We start from the raw sequence: 18,353 nt of genomic DNA, 5'->3' as shown, positions 1-18,353 counted from the left end.
AGCCCATTGTGTAATTTAAATGAAGACACAACTTAATTTCAATTTAATTAAGTAGACCTAGGACCAGGTGGAGGGATTATATCTCTTTGCTGGCCTGGGAGCGCCTTGGGATCCCCCAGTCAGAGCTGGTTGATGTCGCCAGGGAAAGGAAAGTTTGGGGCTCTCTGCTGGAACTGCTACCCCCGCCACGACCACGGATAAGTGGGAGAAGATGGATGGATGGATGGACAACTTAATTTCATGATTTAACATCCACCAATCAATTTTCTACATCTCTTGTCTAAAAGCTGAAACTTGTACCAGCGTGAAAAGGGTAATAGACAGAGACTGCCCTGGTGTCCAGTGTACGATGGGTCAAACAAACTTTGAAAGGCATTATGGCAACACATTCCCATTAAATGTAAGAGACATTTCACATGACCTGCATTTCTATTAAACAGCAGCTGAGCAACCAGAGGAAGGCCATGAAGAAAACAGAAAGTAAGCTGTAGATTGTATTCATTGATGTTGTTAACATGCAGCTCTATATGTATTATCTTTTGAAAAGTGTTAACCTCCACTTGCAGAAAGGGTTATCACATGCACCTTCACAACATCAAACAACAAGGACCAGATGAAAAAAGCTCTGTGACTATCTTGTGTTATCTTTGATGTTCTTTTCACTGGGCATGTACATTGATTAATAATACAATTATTTGTCAAATAAACAAAACTAAAGAAAAAAAAACAATAAATAAGAAAAAGCTTAAAGAAAATTGTAGTATGTTAGTCACACTGTGGCTAAAAATGCCACAAATAACTTGCACTTGAATTTGCCTACTCCCCGATAAAATGTCTATGTTTAAAAATAACAAGCTCCTGATGTGCCAAGTCATGTTGCAGCAAATATTGAGCACATTAACTGCTACAAAATTGATCCAACCATGTCTTATTATTTTCCTGATGTTGGATAAAAGGAAAGGGTCTATAGTTTCAAATTAACCTGCATTTATAATATCTGTCAGGGACCCTCGTTTATGGCAACATATATAATGTATGCAGTTGTAAACTATAACTGCTATTCTTAACCAGAAAGTACATTGGAAGCCTTTATACATTACAATTATTATTTAAACATGTTCAAATCCTGCTCAATGTCACTGAACTGTGAGACTATATTTTATTTCCAGTTCTTAGGCAACATAATTGATTCAACTGCACAGCTACTGATCTATGTCACATGGTGTCACTGTTGACCACTAAAGCACAATGCATCTCTCTGCTGGAAGCCCTGACACACCCATTTGTAAAGGATGCAGGACACAGCTTTTTGGACGATACACTTTTTATTTAACACCCAAAGACATGTTCTCTTCCCTATCTTAAAAATCTACAAAACCAACGCACGTCTTTAGCATCTGGAGTATTGTTCCCCGCAGAAGGAAGGATGCTTTTCTTGACCACTTTCTTTGTCCTGTCTGCGCTATGGCCCAGCGCTTTGTCAGTGACACGGTACTCCATTGAGGAGGAGATGGAAAGGGGTTCCGTTGTGGCTAATCTCGCTACGGATTTGGGACTTGAGCCTGGAGGTTTGGCACAACGAGAGGTAAAACTTGATATTTTCCACAACAAAAAATATCTAGATGTCAATAAAAAGACGGGTGAGTTGTATATCGTCGAAAAAATGGACAGGGAAAATCTATGTTTGGCGAAAACAACATGTTTTCTAAAGCTTGATGTTATAATAGAAAGCCCCTTGCGCATCTTCAACATTGAACTTGGAATAACGGACATAAACGATAATGCTCCACATTTTCGACGAGACAGAGTAGAGCTCGACGTTTCAGAATCAGCAACACCGGGAGAGAGATTTTCTCTGCCCAACGGTGTGGATCCAGATGTTGGCAAAAATACAATTAAAACATACAAACTCAGTGTCAGTGAACATTTCACCATCGAAATTCAGACGGGCAGTGATGGAACTCAATATGTTGATTTGGTGTTGACTAAATCTTTAGACAGAGAGGAAAAGGCTGTTCATAATTTAATACTGACTGCTGTGGACGGAGGGGTCCCTGTGCGCTCCGGCACTGCCAATATTATTGTTAGAGTACAAGACACAAACGACAATGCTCCTCAATTTGACAGGCAGACTTACACAATAAATATGACAGAAAATTCCCCGATTGGATCCTTAGTGATGAAGCTCAACGCCACAGATCTAGACGAGGGTCTGCATTCAGAGATCGTCTACTCATTCACCCTTTACACGTCAGAAAAAACACAAGATATATTTGCATTGCATCCTAACACAGGGGAGTTAACTGTGAAGGGTACTATTGACTACGAAGATATGAAATTGTATGAGATGCACATTGAGGCAACAGACAAAGGGACGCATCCCTTGCTGGGACAATGTAAAGTAGTCGTCCACGTGACAGATATGAATGACAATTATCCTGAAATTACCATACAGTCTGTAAAAAACACGGTGGATGAGAATATCCCCGTGGGAAGTGTCATTGCTCTGGTAGGTGTGAGTGACAGAGACACCGGTGATAATGGAAACGTAAGCTTATCCATACATCAGCACATGCCTTTTATTCTCAACAAGTCATCTGATAGACCCCTGCATTACAAGCTCATAGTGTCTGAACCGTTGGATCGTGAATCAGTACCTGAATATGACATTATACTGATTGTGAGAGATGCAGGAACACCACCTTTATCTGATAACGAAACAATAACAGTGCATCTATTGGATGTTAATGACAATGTGCCACAGTTCCCTCTGTCATTTTATACTATACGTGTGGAGGAGAATAACGCTCCTGGTGCCCTGATCAGTTCCCTATCTGCATTTGACCCTGACCTCCATGAAAACCAGTATCTAGTTTATTTCATCCTAGAGAGGGAGATAGCCAACACCTCCATGTCCATGCTGTTCTCCATCAACCCAGAGAACGGGAATCTTTACGCACTAAAAACTTTTGACTATGAGATCGAGAAGGAGTTTCTCTTCCACATCGAGGCCAGGGACTCTGGCTCTCCTCCTCTCAGCAGTAACGTGACGGTGCACATCATCATTGTGGACCAGAACGACAACGCTCCGGTTATTGTGTCTCCGTGGCGCGCACACGGCTCGGTGGTGGAGGAAAAGATCCCCAGATCTACCGATAAAGGCTCTCTGGTTTCTAAAGTGATAGCCTTGGACACAGACTCGGTGCACAACTCCCGGATAACCTACCAGTTCCTGCAGGTGACTGACGCCACCTTGTTCAGTCTGGACCAATACAACGGAGAGATCCGGACCATGAGGATGTTCAGCTACAGAGACCCGCGCCACCAGAGACTGGTTGTTGTTGCCAAGGACAACGGGCAGCCTGCCCTCTCTGCTACAGTCACCATCAAGCTGTCCACAGTGGAGACTGCCGTGAAGGCCTACTCTGACATGACCGAGGTGCCTCTAGAATATGACATCTTCTCAGACCTCAACCTGTACCTGGTCATCGGTCTGGGCTCCGTGTCATTTCTCCTGCTGATCACCATACTGGTCACCATCGTAATCAAGTGTCAGAAACCCAAGCCCAGCAAAGCGGCTCCTCCCTGCAGGAACAGTGTGATCAGTGAGGGGAACTCCACCATCGCAGACTCCACTCTGGTCTCCAACGACGCCTACTGGTACAGTATGTTTCTAGCAGAGACCAGGAAAGGAAAGATGGTGGTCAGACAGCCTGTGCCAAAGGGCTCCAGATATATCGTGTCCAGTTTACCACGAGGCACTGGACTCACAGACACTAGTGGATCAGCAGCCTCCACTCTGCAGGTGAGAGTCTAATTTACATATGTCATGTGTTTTTATTTGTATTTTGTATAAATAATAGATGACATTTAATTCCCCAACTTTTTATCAGATGAAAATCTTTATTTTTCCAATATGTACTTTAAACAATATATTTTATAAAAACCTACTTTAAATCCATAAACAAGCTTTAAAAAAGTTTTATTTTGTATGCACCTAATGGTTAGCACAAATCCCTTAATAAACAAAAGGTGGCGCTGCTTTACAAATAAAAACTGCTCATGAACGCCATGACAGTGTATAGCTGACATCAGGGCAGATTGTGAAACAAGCGGAGTGCTCCGTGTGGCTGAACCTCCACTCCGAAATAGCGGTTTTCCTTGTTTTTCTCAAAAGAAAAATCGTGATTACCACTGCAGAATTATGCTTGGGATTAATGCCATTACAGACGAATTCAACATCACTGGAAACGTAGATTATATTGTGTGAAGTGCTGTAAACCAGCCCACAACAATGGGGTCATTTGTAACAATGCAGTCTTGCAGAAGGTACGTGGTGCTCGTTATTTTTCTTTCTTTCGTTGGTAACATATCGACTTCAGTGACACATTATTCAATACCGGAGGAAATGAAAGAAGGATCAGTTTTAGCTAACATTGCTACGGATCTTAGCCTGGATATAAATACACTGAATCAGAGGAAGATGCGTCTTGACATTATTGCAAATAAGAAAATATCTGGATGTGAACAAAGAGACTGGAGAACTGTATATTGTAGAGAAGATTGACAGAGAATACATGTGTCTTGCAAAGTCGTCTTGTTATCTCAAACTGGAGGTTATACTAGAAAATCCAATCCGCATTTTTAATATAGAAGTAGAAATTCTGGATATGAACGACAACGCCCCGCAATTTCGGAGAGACGTCATACATTTAGACATTTCTGAAGCAACGCCGAAAGGAGAGAGGTTCTCTCTCAGCAATGCAGTTGATCCTGATGTTGGAAGCAATTCAGTAAAAACATACAATTTTAGCGAAAGTGAACATTTTAATATTGAAGTTCAGACTGGAAGAGATGGGTCAAAATTTGCGGAATTAATCTTAACAAAGAGTTTAGACCGAGAGCAGCAGGCTGTGCATAATTTAATTCTCACAGCTGTAGATGGAGGCACACCTGCACGTTCTGGCATGGCAAGTGTTATCGTTCGTGTTTTAGACACAAATGACAACACTCCTACTTTTGACAAAATAAATTACAGTATTAAAATCATGGAAAATTCTCCCATTGGAAGTCTTGTTGTTCATCTTAATGCAACAGACTTAGACGAGGGGTCAAATTCTGATATAACATACTCTTACAGTTTATATACATCAGAGAAAACCCAGGAAACATTTAATCTGAATCCTTCCTCTGGTGAAATTACTGTTAAAGGAATGTTAAATTATGAGGACTTCAGGATTTATGATATGGAGGTTATAGCAACTGATAAAGGAGCCAATAGTTTATCAGGACAATGCACTGTAAACATTCTGGTTGAAGACATGAATGACAACCACCCAGAAATATCTATTAAATCCTTTCAGAGTCCAGTCAATGAAAACATAGAATTAGACACAGTGATAGCAGTGGTGAGTGTCAGTGATAAAGACTCTGGGGACAATGGAGTGGTTGATCTTCACATTCCTGATAACATGCCTTTCAAACTGAGGGAGTCCTCTGATAACTATTATGAATTAGTGGTGTCAGAGCCGTTAGATCGTGAGAGGGTCCCTGAATATGACATCACTTTCACTGTGACAGACAGAGGCTCTCCTCCTTTGTCTGACAATGAGACCATGACCTTAGAGCTGCTGGATGTTAATGACAATGTGCCACAGTTCCCTCAGTCATTTTATACTATACGTGTGGAGGAGAATAACGCTCCTGGAGCCCTGCTCAGTTCCCCAACTGCGTTTGACCCTGACCTCCATGAAAACCAGTATCTAGTTTATTTCATCCTAGAGAGGGAGATAGCCAACACCTCCATGTCCATGCTGTTCTCCATCAACCCAGAGAACGGGAATCTTTACGCACTAAAAACTTTTGACTATGAGATCGAGAAGGAGTTTCTCTTCCACATCGAGGCCAGAGACTCTGGCTCTCCTCCTCTCAGCAGTAATGTGACGGTGCACATCATCATTGTGGACCAGAACGACAACGCTCCGGTTATTGTGTCTCCGTGGCGCGCACACGGCTCGGTGGTGGAGGAAAAGATCCCCAGATCCACCGATAAAGGCTCTCTGGTTTCTAAGTGATAGCCTTGGACACAGACTCGGTGCACAACTCCCGGATCACCTACCAGTTCCTGCAGGTGACTGACGCCACCTTGTTCAGTCTGGACCAATACAACGGAGAGATCCGGACCATGAGGATGTTCAGCTACAGAGACCCGCGCCACCAGAGACTGGTTGTTGTTGCCAAGGACAACGGGCAGCCTGCCCTCTCTGCTACAGTCACCATCAAGCTGTCCACAGTGGAGACTGCCGTGAAGACCTACTCTGACATGACTGAGGTGCCTCTAGAATATGACATCTTCTCAGACCTCAACCTGTACCTGGTCATCGGTCTGGGCTCCGTGTCATTTCTCCTGCTGATCACCATACTGGTCACCATCGTGATCAAGTGTCAGAAACCCAAGCCCAACAAAGCGGCTCCTCCCTGCAGGAACAGTGTGATCAGTGAGGGGAACTCCACCATCGCAGACTCCACTCTGGTCTCCAACGACGCCTACTGGTACAGTATGTTTCTAGCAGAGACCAGGAAAGGAAAGATGGTGGTCAGACAGCCTGTGCCAAAGGGCTCCAGATACATCGTGTCCAGTTTACCACGAGGCACTGGACTCACAGACACTAGTGGATCAGCAGCCTCCACCCTGCAGGTATGACCATAGTTCTAACTTGTCTCATACAATCTTGTGTTCGTATTAACGTAGCGTGCCATATAACATTGTAGAAGGTTTTAAATATATCTTTATCAAAACAAAGTTGACAAACAAAAAAACAACATAATTATATTTAACAATATCTGCAGCAGTCTCTCATGTTGAGCTCACCTTTAAACCTTGATCCATCCTTTTTAAGCATCCTCATTACATCATCCATCCATTTTAAAGAACTGTGTTATACATTAGACAAAAAGTAACCCACGGTCACCTTGAGAGGGAACCATTGGAAACACGTTACAACGCCAAACATCCGGACAGCTCTGTGGTGCTGAATCTCTCATTGAAGGCAACCTCGCTGCGGGTCACAATATCCCCCAAATTCAATGTCATCAATAGTTTGGGATTGAAAACGTTATATAGCAACTTTTTTAATCAGTGTACATGTGCTTTATAAAGACGTTTGTGTGGATGACAGTAGAACAATAATGAGAGTATCTTTAAGACTCAAAAACCCAGATGTTATTTGTTCAAAGCCCTTAAACATCTTAATCTCAATGTTTTACTCCTATTCTTAACAGTCCTTACTGTGGGTTTTGCATACTTATCCAGCAGAGAAATTAAAGACGAAATGAAATAATTACAGAAAAAAAGCGTACATATATCTTAGTCGGAACTATACTTAAAAGACTAAACTCTAAAGTTTGAGGATAACTCGTACTACACAACATAGGCTGATTTAAAATGTTCATTCAACAAACCCTGCTAAAATGGTCTCTTTCTTGCACAAAGCGTCGCTTTTCCCCAGTCACGTGTAGTCTTGTGACATCACAGTCACCATCCGTTCGCAATTCTTATTTGCATTCAAGTGGGACGAGAAAATGGCTAACAAACGGCTACTGACGCTGAATGAATTTTGATTTCAAGTATCAAGCTGAGCTCAACTCATGTCACGTGTTTTTCTACTTATTTTGAACACATATTAGGTGAGATTTGATTTAGCATTTTTGAAAAGTAGGAGACATTAGTTTATTAAATATTTCAAGCAAATCTGTTTTAAAAAGCATTGTAATCCATACAAAACAATTAAAATGTATTTCATGCTTATTGTGCCTCATGTTAAGCACATAGCCATTAAAAAAGCAAGAGGTGGCGCTGTTTCTCTAAAATAAATCATTACACAAACGCCATGATGACAGTGAATCAGGACAGATCGTGAAACAACCGGGGAGCTTAGTGGTGCTGAACCTCCACTCCAAAAACTCGATTTTTCTTTTTCATATCGAAAGAAATCCCGGGATTACGTCTGCATGAACATGTATGAGATGAAAGCCATGATTGCAAACTGCAATATCAACGGAAACGGACATTAAATCGCTAAAGGTTCAGTGATACTGCACGCAACAATGGGGTCCTTTTTAAAAATGCAGTCTTGCAGAAGGTACGTGGTGCTCGTTATTTTTCTTTCTTTCTTTCGTAACATATCGACTTCAGAGACTCATTATTCAATACCGGAAGAAATGAATGAAGGATCTGTTGTAGCTAATATTGCTACAGATCTCAGCCTGGATGTTAAGACACTGAATCAGAGGAAGATGCGTGTTGACAGTATTGCAAATAAGAAATATCTGGATGTGAACAAAGAGACTGGAGAACTGTACATTGTAGAGAAGATTGACAGGGAAAATATTTGCCCGAGCAAGTCATCAGCGTCTTGTTACCCTCCGATTGGAGGTAATCCTTGAAAACCCACTACGAATCTTTAACATAGAAGTGGAACTTTTGGATATGAACGACAACGCCCCGCAATTTCGGAGAGAGGCCATACATTTAGACATATCTGAAGCAACGCCGAAAGGGGAGAGGTTCTCTCTCAGCAATGCAGTTGATCCTGATGTTGGAAGCAATTCAGTGAAAACATACAATCTGAGTGAAAGTGAACATTTTAATATTGAAGTTCAGACTGGAAGAGATGGATCGAAATCTGCAGAATTAATCTTAACAAAGAGTTTAGACCGAGAGCAGCAGGCTGTGCATAATTTAATTCTCACAGCTGTAGATGGAGGCACACCTGCACGTTCTGGCACTGCAAGTGTTATCGTTCATGTTTCCGACACGAATGACAACACTCCTACTTTTGACAAAACAAATTACAGCATCAAAATAATGGAAAATTCTCCCATTGGAAGTCTTGTTGTTCATCTTAATGCAACAGACTTAGACGAGGGGTCAAATTCTGATATAACATACTCTTACAGTTTATATACATCAGAGAAAACGCAGGACACATTTAATCTGAATCCTTCCTCTGGTGAAATTACTGTTAAAGGAATGTTAAATTATGAGGACTTCAGGATTTATGATATGGAAGTTATAGCAACTGATAAAGGAGCCAATAGTTTATCAGGACAATGCACTGTAAACATTCTGGTTGAAGACATGAATGACAACCACCCAGAAATATCTATTAAATCCTTTCAGAGTCCAGTCAATGAAAACATAGAATTAGACACAGTGATAGCAGTGGTGAGTGTCCGTGATAAAGACTCAGGGGACAATGGAGTGGTTGATCTTCACATTCCTGATAACATGCCTTTCAAACTGAGGGAGTCCTCTGATAACTATTATGAATTAGTGGTGTCAGAGCCGTTAGACCGTGAGAGGGTCCCTGAATATGACATCACTTTCACTGTGACAGACAGAGGCTCTCCTCCTTTATCTGACAATGAGACCATGACCTTAGAGCTGCTGGATGTTAATGACAATGTTCCACAGTTCCCTCAGTCATTTTATACTATACGTGTGGAGGAGAATAACGCTCCTGGAGCCCTGCTCAGTTCCCCAACTGCGTTTGACCCTGACCTCCATGAAAACCAGTATCTAGTTTATTTCATCCTAGAGAGGGAGATAGCCAACACCTCCATGTCCATGCTGTTCTCCATCAACCCAGAGAACGGGAATCTTTACGCACTAAAAACTTTTGACTATGAGATCGAGAAGGAGTTTCTCTTCCACATCGAGGCCAGAGACTCTGGCTCTCCTCCTCTCAGCAGTAACGTGACGGTGCACATCATCATTGTGGACCAGAACGACAACGCTCCGGTTATTGTGTCTCCGTGGCGCGCACACGGCTCTGTGGTGGAGGAAAAGATCCCCAGATCCACCGATAAAGGCTCTCTGGTTTCTAAAGTGATAGCCTTGGACACAGACTCGGTGCACAACTCCCGGATCACCTACCAGTTCCTGCAGGTGACTGACGCCACCTTGTTCAGTCTGGACCAATACAACGGAGAGATCCGGACCATGAGAATGTTCAGCTACAGAGACCCGCGCCACCAGAGACTGGTTGTTGTTGCCAAGGACAACGGGCAGCCTGCCCTCTCTGCTACAGTCACTATCAAGCTGTCCACAGTGGAGACTGCCGTGAAGACCTACTCTGACATGACTGAGGTGCCTCTAGAATATGACATCTTCTCAGACCTCAACCTGTACCTGGTCATCGGTCTGGGCTCCGTGTCATTTCTCCTGCTGATCACCATACTGGTCACCATCGTGATCAAGTGTCAGAAACCCAAGCCCAGCAAAGCGGCTCCTCCCTGCAGGAACAGTGTGATCAGTGAGGGGAACTCCACCATCGCAGACTCCACTCTGGTCTCCAACGACGCCTACTGGTACAGTATGTTTCTAGCAGAGACCAGGAAAGGAAAGATGGTGGTCAGACAGCCTGTGCCAAAGGGCTCCAGATACATCGTGTCCAGTTTACCACGAGGCACTGGACTCACAGACACTAGTGGATCAGCAGCCTCCACTCTGCAGGTATGACCATAGTTCTAACTTTTTTTGTATAATCTTGTGTTTGTATTAACAATGCGTGCCATAAAATTGTAGAATGTTTTAAATATATCGTTATCAAAACAAAGTTAACAAACAAATAACCAACATCATTTAACAATATCTGCAGCAGTCTCTCATGTTGAGCTCACCTTTAGACTTTAATCCGTGCTTTTTAAGCATCCCCATTACATCATCCTGCAATTTCCAAAGATTGGTGTTATACATTAGACAAAAAATAAACCACGGTCACCTTGAGAGGGAACCATTAGAAACACGTTACAGCGTCAAACAACCGGACAGCTCTATGGCGCTGATACTCTCATTAAAGGAAACCTCGCTGTTTCACGTGTCAAAATATCCCCATAATTCAATTTCTTCAATATTTTTTGTTTGACAATGCTATATAGCAACTTTTTAAATCAGTGTACATGTGCTTTAGAAAGACGGTCGTGTGGATGACAGCAAAACAATAATGAGAGTATCTTTAAGAGTCAAACACCCAGATGTTATTTGTTCAAAGCTCTTAAACATCTTCAATCTCAATGTTTTTACTCTGATTCTTAGCATTCATTACTCAGGGTTTTGCAGATGGTTACTACTCATCCAACAGAGCAATTAAAGACGAAATGAAATAATTCCATGACAAAAACATACAGGTATCTTATACATACTTAAAAGACTAAACTCTAATGTTTGAGGATAACTCGTACTACACAACACTAGGTTGATTTAAAATGATCATTCAACAAACCCTGCTAAGTTGGTCTCTTTTTTGCACAAAGCGTCACTGTTCCCCAGTCATGTATACTCTTGTGACATCAGTCGGCATCGGTGCGCAATTATACTTTTCATTCAAGTGACACGAGAAAATGGCGAACGAACGGCTACTGACGCTGAATGAATTTTGATTTCAAGTATCAAGCTGAGCTAAAATGTATTCATGTCATGTGTTTTTCTACTTATTTTGAACAAATATTAGGTGAGATTTGATTTAGCATTTTAGAAAAGTATAGGAGACATTATTAGTTTAACAATTATTTCAAGCATATCTGTTTAAAAAAACATTTAAAATCCATACAAAACATTTAAAATGTATTTATTGCTTATTGTGCCTCATGTTAAGCACATAGCCGTTAAAAAAGCAAGAGGTGGCGCTGTTTCTCTAAAATAAATTAGGACACAAACGCCATGACAGTGAATCGCTGTCATCAGAGCAGATCGTGAAACAACCGGAGAGCTGTGGTGCTGAACCTCCACTCCGAAAACGCGATTTTCCTTTTTCATACCGAAACAGATCTTTGGATTACCTCTACATGAACATGTATGAGATGAAAGCCATGATTTCAAACTGTAATATCAACGGAAAGGGACATTAAATCGCTAAAGGTGCAGTGATACTGCACGCAACGGGGTCCTTTTTAAAAATGCAGTCTTGCAGAAGGTACGTGCTGCTTGTTGTTTTTCTTTCTTTCGCTGGTAACATATCGACCTCAGAGACTCATTATTCAATACCAGAAGAAATGAAAGAAGGATCAGTTGTAGCTAATATTGCTACCGATCTCAGCCTGGATGTTAAGACACTGAATCAGAGGAAGATGCGTCTTGACATTATTGCAAATAAGAAATATCTGGATGTGAACAAAGAGACTGGAGAACTGTATATTGTAGAGAAGATTGACAGGGAAAATATTTGCAATACAAAATCATCAGCATCTTGTTACCTCCGATTGGAGGTAATCCTTGAAAACCCAGTACGAATTTTTAATATAGAAGTTGAAATTTTGGATATGAACGACAACGCCCCGCAATTTCGGAGAGACGTCATACATTTAGACATTTCTGAAGCAACGCCGAAAGGAGAGAGATTCTCTCTCAGCAATGCAGTTGATCCTGATGTTGGAAGCAATTCAGTAAAAACCTACCATCTGAGTGGAAGTGAACATTTTAATATTGAAGTTCAGACTGGAAGAGATGGGTCAAAATCTGCAGAATTAATCTTAACAAAGAGTTTAGACCGAGAGCAGCAGGCTGTGCATACTTTAATTCTCACAGCTGTAGATGGAGGCACACCTGCACGTTCTGGCACTGCAAGTGTTATCGTTCGTGTTTTAGACACAAATGACAACACTCCTACTTTTGACAAAATTAACTACAATATTAAAATAATGGAAAATTCTCCCATTGGAAGTCTGGTTGTTCATCTTAATGCAACAGACTTAGATGAGGGGTCCAATTCTGATATAACATACTCCTACAGTTTATATACATCAGAGAAAACGCAGGAAACATTTAATCTGAATCCTTCCTCTGGTGAAATTACTGTTAAAGGAATGTTAAATTATGAGGACTTCAGGATTTATGATATGGAAGTTATAGCAACTGATAAAGGAGCCAATAGTTTATCAGGACAATGCACTGTAAACATTCTGGTTGAAGACATGAATGACAACCACCCAGAAATATCTATTAAATCCTTTCAGAGTCCAGTCAATGAAAACATAGAATTAGACACAGTGATAGCAGTGGTGAGTGTCAGTGATAAAGACTCAGGAGACAATGGAGTGGTTGATCTTCACATTCCTGATAACATGCCTTTCAAACTGAGGGAGTCCTCTGATAACTATTATGAATTAGTGGTGTCAGAGCCGTTAGACCGTGAGAGGGTCCCTGAATATGACATCACTTTCACTGTGACAGACAGAGGCTCTCCTCCTTTGTCTGACAATGAGACCATGACGTTAGAGCTGCTGGATGTTAATGACAATGTTCCACAGTTCCCTCAGTCATTTTATACTATACGTGTGGAGGAGAATAACGCTCCTGGAGCCCTGCTCAGTTCCCCAACTGCGTTTGACCCTGACCTCCATGAAAACCAGTATCTAGTTTATTTCATCCTAGAGAGGGAGATAGCCAACACCTCCATGTCCATGCTGTTCTCCATCAACCCAGAGAACGGGAATCTTTACGCACTAAAAACGTTTGACTATGAGATTGAGAAGGAGTTTCTCTTCCACATCGAGGCCAGAGACTCTGGCTCTCCTCCTCTCAGCAGTAACGTGACGGTGCACATCATCATTGTGGACCAGAACGACAACGCTCCGGTTATTGTGTCTCCGTGGCGCGCACACGGCTCTGTGGTGGAGGAAAAGATCCCAAGATCTACCGATAAAGGCTCTCTGGTTTCTAAAGTGATAGCCTTGGACACAGACTCGGTGCACAACTCCCGGATCACCTACCAGTTCCTGCAGGTGACTGACGCCACCTTGTTCAGTCTGGACCAATACAACGGAGAGATCCGGACCATGAGGATGTTCAGCTACAGAGACCCGCGCCACCAGAGACTGGTTGTTGTTGCCAAGGACAACGGGCAGCCTGCCCTCTCTGCTACAGTCACCATCAAGCTGTCCACAGTGGAGACTGCCGTGAAGGCCTACTCTGACATGACAGAGGTGCCTCTAGAATATGACATCTTCTCAGACCTCAACCTGTACCTGGTCATCGGTCTGGGCTCCGTGTCATTTCTCCTGCTGATCACCATACTGGTCACCATCGTAATCAAGTGTCAGAAACCCAAGCCCAGCAAAGCGGCTCCTCCCTGCAGGAACAGTGTGATCAGTGAGGGGAACTCCACCATCGCAGACTCCACTCTGGTCTCCAACGACGCCTACTGGTACAGTATGTTTCTAGCAGAGACCAGGAAAGGAAAGATGGTGGTCAGACAGCCTGTGCCCAAGGGCTCCAGATACATCGTGTCCAGTTTACCACGAGGCACTGGACTCACAGACACTAGTGGATCAGCAGCCTCCACTCTGCAGGTATGGAAACACCTCAATTAAACATAGCTATACAAAAGTATGGTCTTTTTGCAAACTACATTATGTATGTGTTTTGCCCACAGCTCTCCACACTCTAAAAAATTAAATGATGTTATTGTTTAATAGGTGTGTATAAAAACATGTCTACCATTGTTGGTAAAAGGTTACTTTTAGATATAATTGAAGTGTTCCTACAAGTATTTGCTTCTTGTAACATTAGATAAAGTATATCATTAGATATTTGCAATATTTGCCGCTTCCACATCAGGGTTTCTTGCACATTGTTCTTAGATTTGGCTCAAGGTGGACAGGCAACAACAAAACAATTGATTGCGCTCTTTGTGGGAGAATGACATAAACACCAAACTCATTTTAATGACATTTAAATTAAAAACAACAACAAAAAACAAGAGTGCAGCAACATACAGTATCTCAACATACTTCAATGATTTCAGCAACACCAATCTGCGTGTAAGTGTGACACGAAGGAAAGGATAATGGCGTAATTCGAACCAATAGTTTATTGTGTTTTATTAACGTTATTAAATACATATATTAAAGATCCGTTTTATTAAAGACGGTTCTACAGAAAAAGCAAAACTGCAGTTAATGTTCACACGTTCCTAGAATAAAGTTTAAAACACGAAATACTGTAAACACGTTCAAAGTATTTTATCACGCATTTTGAATTAATATTTGATTGGAAATGTATGATAGTCAACGAAATGTGGACACTACACATGTTCTCCAAGGTTTAAAACCTCATGAAGGACTATTCATGTCGCTGCTCTCCACAAAAAAAGGATATCATTTACGAGGAGGTCCTTCATGATATCATCGTTCTCACGAGAGTTCATTCGAGGCTTGGCAGTCAGACATATTTCATAAAAATCTCTGCCATTACCAGCAGCATTAACAAACGCTTTCTTAAAACCAACATTTATTTTCGTCACGAGAAAAATACAACGGATATCACTTTGAAGGTTTGATACGGATTATGTTCAATGGCTCGTCTAATTCATCAGTATTCCTGCACAGGGTACGTTTTCATATTTCTCTTTCTTTCTGCCATAATGCACACGGTGTCCCCCGTGACCCATTATTCTGTTCCCGAAGAAATGGAAGAAGGCTCAGTCGTTGCTAATTTAGCAATTGATCTGGGATTAGACGTGAAGACTCTGAATAAGAGGGAAATGCGCGTAGATCTCGTAGGAAATAAAAAGTATATCGACATCAACAAAGACACAGGAGAGCTGTTCATGCAGGAAAGGATCGACAGAGAGCTTTTATGCCCCTTGAAGACAACAACGTGCTTTCTCAGATTAGACGCTACGATTGAAAACCCGATACGAATGTTTAACATTGAGGTGGAAATCACGGACATTAACGACAACGCTCCTCATTTCCGACGGGGAACGATGCATTTGGACATATCTGAATCAAGCCCTGTTGGAGAGAGATTCTCATTGAACAATGCTGCAGACCCGGATGTTGGAACAAATTCTGTGAACAATTACCATCTGAGCTCAAGTGAACATTTCTCCATCGAAATTCAGACCGGGAGAGACGGGACAAAGTTTGCGGATTTGATTTTGAAAAAAGCATTAGATAGAGAGCAGCAGGCTGTGCATAATCTTATTCTCACTGCTGTGGACGGTGGAGTGCCCACGCGCACAGGTACAGCCAGCATCATTGTTCGCGTGCTTGATGTGAACGACAACGCCCCGTCATTTGATAAAGACAAATACATCATAGATGTGATGGAAAACTCCCCCATTGGCAGTCTAGTAATACAATTAAAAGCTACTGATTTAGACGAAGGGTCAAATTCTGATATTATTTATTCATATAGTTTATATACATCAGAGAGAACACAACAGGTGTTTAACTTAAATCCAGAAAATGGTGAAATCAGAGTGAAAGAGATGATAAATTACGAAGATTTTAAACTTTATGACATGGAAGTTATTGCCAGTGATAAGGGGCCTAACTCCTTAACAGGACAGTGTAAACTGACAATACAGGTGGCAGACATGAATGACAATCATCCAGAAATATCCATCAAGTCTTTTCAAAGTCCAATTAAAGAAAACATAGAATTAGACACAGTGATAGCAGTGGTGAGTGTCAGTGATAAAGACTCAGGGGACAATGGAGTGGTTGATCTTCACATTCCTGATAACATGCCTTTCAAACTGAGGGAGTCCTCTGATAACTATTATGAATTAGTGGTGTCAGAGCCGTTAGACCGTGAGAGGGTCCCTGAATATGACATCACTTTCACTGTGACAGACAGAGGCTCTCCTCCTTTGTCTGACAATGAGACCATGACCTTAGAGCTGCTGGATGTTAATGACAATGTTCCACAGTTCCCTCAGTCATTCTATACTATACGTGTGGAGGAGAATAACGCTCCTGGAGCCCTGCTCAGTTCCCCAACTGCGTTTGACCCTGACCTCCATGAAAACCAGTATCTAGTTTATTTCATCCTAGAGAGGGAGATAGCCAACACCTCCATGTCCATGCTGTTCTCCATTAACCCAGAGAACGGGAATCTTTACGCACTAAAAACTTTTGACTATGAGATCGAGAAGGAGTTTCTCTTCCACATCGAGGCCAGGGACTCTGGCTCTCCTCCTCTCAGCAGTAACGTGACGGTGCACATCATCATTGTGGACCAGAACGACAACGCTCCGGTTATTGTGTCTCCGTGGCGCGCACACGGCTCTGTGGTGGAGGAAAAGATCCCCAGATCTACCGATAAAGGCTCTCTGGTTTCTAAAGTGATAGCCTTGGACACAGACTCGGTGCACAACTCCCGGATCACCTACCAGTTCCTGCAGGTGACTGACGCCACCTTGTTCAGTCTGGACCAATACAACGGAGAGATCCGGACCATGAGGATGTTCAGCTACAGAGACCCGCGCCACCAGAGACTGGTTGTCGTTGCCAAGGACAACGGGCAGCCTGCCCTCTCTGCTACAGTCACCATCAAGCTCTCCACAGTGGAGACTGCCGTGAAGACCTACTCTGACATGACCGAGGTGCCTCTAGAATATGACATCTTCTCAGACCTCAACCTGTACCTGGTCATCGGTCTGGGCTCCGTGTCATTTCTCCTGCTGATCACCATACTGGTCACCATCGTAATCAAGTGTCAGAAACCCAAGCCCAACAAAGCGGCTCCTCCCTGCAGGAACAGTGTGATCAGTGAGGGGAACTCCACCATCGCAGACTCCACTCTGGTCTCCAACGACGCCTACTGGTATAGTATGTTTCTAGCAGAGACCAGGAAAGGAAAGATGGTGGTCAGACAGCCTGTGCCCAAGGGCTCCAGATACATCGTGTCCAGTTTACCACGAGGCACTGGACTCACAGACACTAGTGGATCAGCAGCCTCCACTCTGCAGGTATGGAAACACCTCAATTAAACATAGCTATACAAAAGTATGGTCTTTTTGCAAACTACATTATGTATGTGTTTTGCCCACAGCTCTCCACACTCTTAAAAATTAAATTATGTTATTGTTTAATAGGTTTGTATAAAAACACATATACCATCGTTGGTAAAAGGTTACAGATATAATTGAAGTGTTCCTACAAGTATTTGCTTCTTGTAATAGATTAGATATTTGCAATATTTGCCCCTTCCACATCAGGGTTTCTTGCACATTGTTCTTAGATTTGGCTCAAGGTGGACAGGCAACAACAAAATAATTGATTGCGCTCTTTGTGGGAGCATGACATAAACACCAAACTAATTATAATGACATTTAAAGAAAAAAAACACAAAATAAAAACAGGAGTGCAGCAACATACAGTATCTCAACATACTTGAATGATTTCAGCAACACAAATCTGCGTGTAAGTGTGACACGAAGGAAAGGATAGTGGCGTAATTTGAACCGATAGTTTATTGTGTTTTATTAACGTTATTAAATACATATATTAAAGATCCGTTTTATTAAAGACGGTTCAACAGAAAAAGCAAAATTGCAGTTAAT

General features: G+C 42.1%; 2 protein-coding genes across 2 annotated transcripts in view; both read left to right on the top strand.

The window, feature by feature from the left end:
• LOC117555783 (protocadherin Fat 4-like) overlaps positions 1-18,346 on the top strand; it is a 28,961-nt gene extending 10,615 nt beyond the window's left edge. Inside the window, 8 exon segments of the mRNA XM_034230745.1 lie at positions 2,827-3,660; positions 4,273-4,510; positions 4,512-6,069; positions 6,072-6,701; positions 8,084-8,421; positions 8,423-10,516; positions 11,911-14,349; positions 15,345-18,346. Of these exon segments, the coding sequence (XP_034086636.1) occupies positions 2,827-3,660; positions 4,273-4,510; positions 4,512-6,069; positions 6,072-6,701; positions 8,084-8,421; positions 8,423-10,516; positions 11,911-14,349; positions 15,345-17,780 (10,567 nt within the window). The 3' untranslated portion in view covers positions 17,781-18,346.
• pcdhb (protocadherin b) lies at positions 1,283-3,817 on the top strand. Its single transcript, XM_034230901.1, has one exon. It carries the CDS (start codon positions 1,427-1,429, stop codon positions 3,815-3,817), a length of 2,391 nt encoding a protein of 796 aa, XP_034086792.1. The 5' UTR covers positions 1,283-1,426.
• Positions 18,347-18,353: the final 7 nt, after the last annotated feature.

The sequence above is a fragment of the Gymnodraco acuticeps genome, unplaced genomic scaffold (genome assembly GCF_902827175.1).
Source record: "Gymnodraco acuticeps unplaced genomic scaffold, fGymAcu1.1, whole genome shotgun sequence".
NCBI classification, from domain to species: Eukaryota; Metazoa; Chordata; class Actinopteri; order Perciformes; family Bathydraconidae; genus Gymnodraco; species Gymnodraco acuticeps.
The sequence above is the reverse complement of the archived record's forward strand: the minus strand, read 5'-3'. Positions and strand labels throughout refer to the sequence as shown.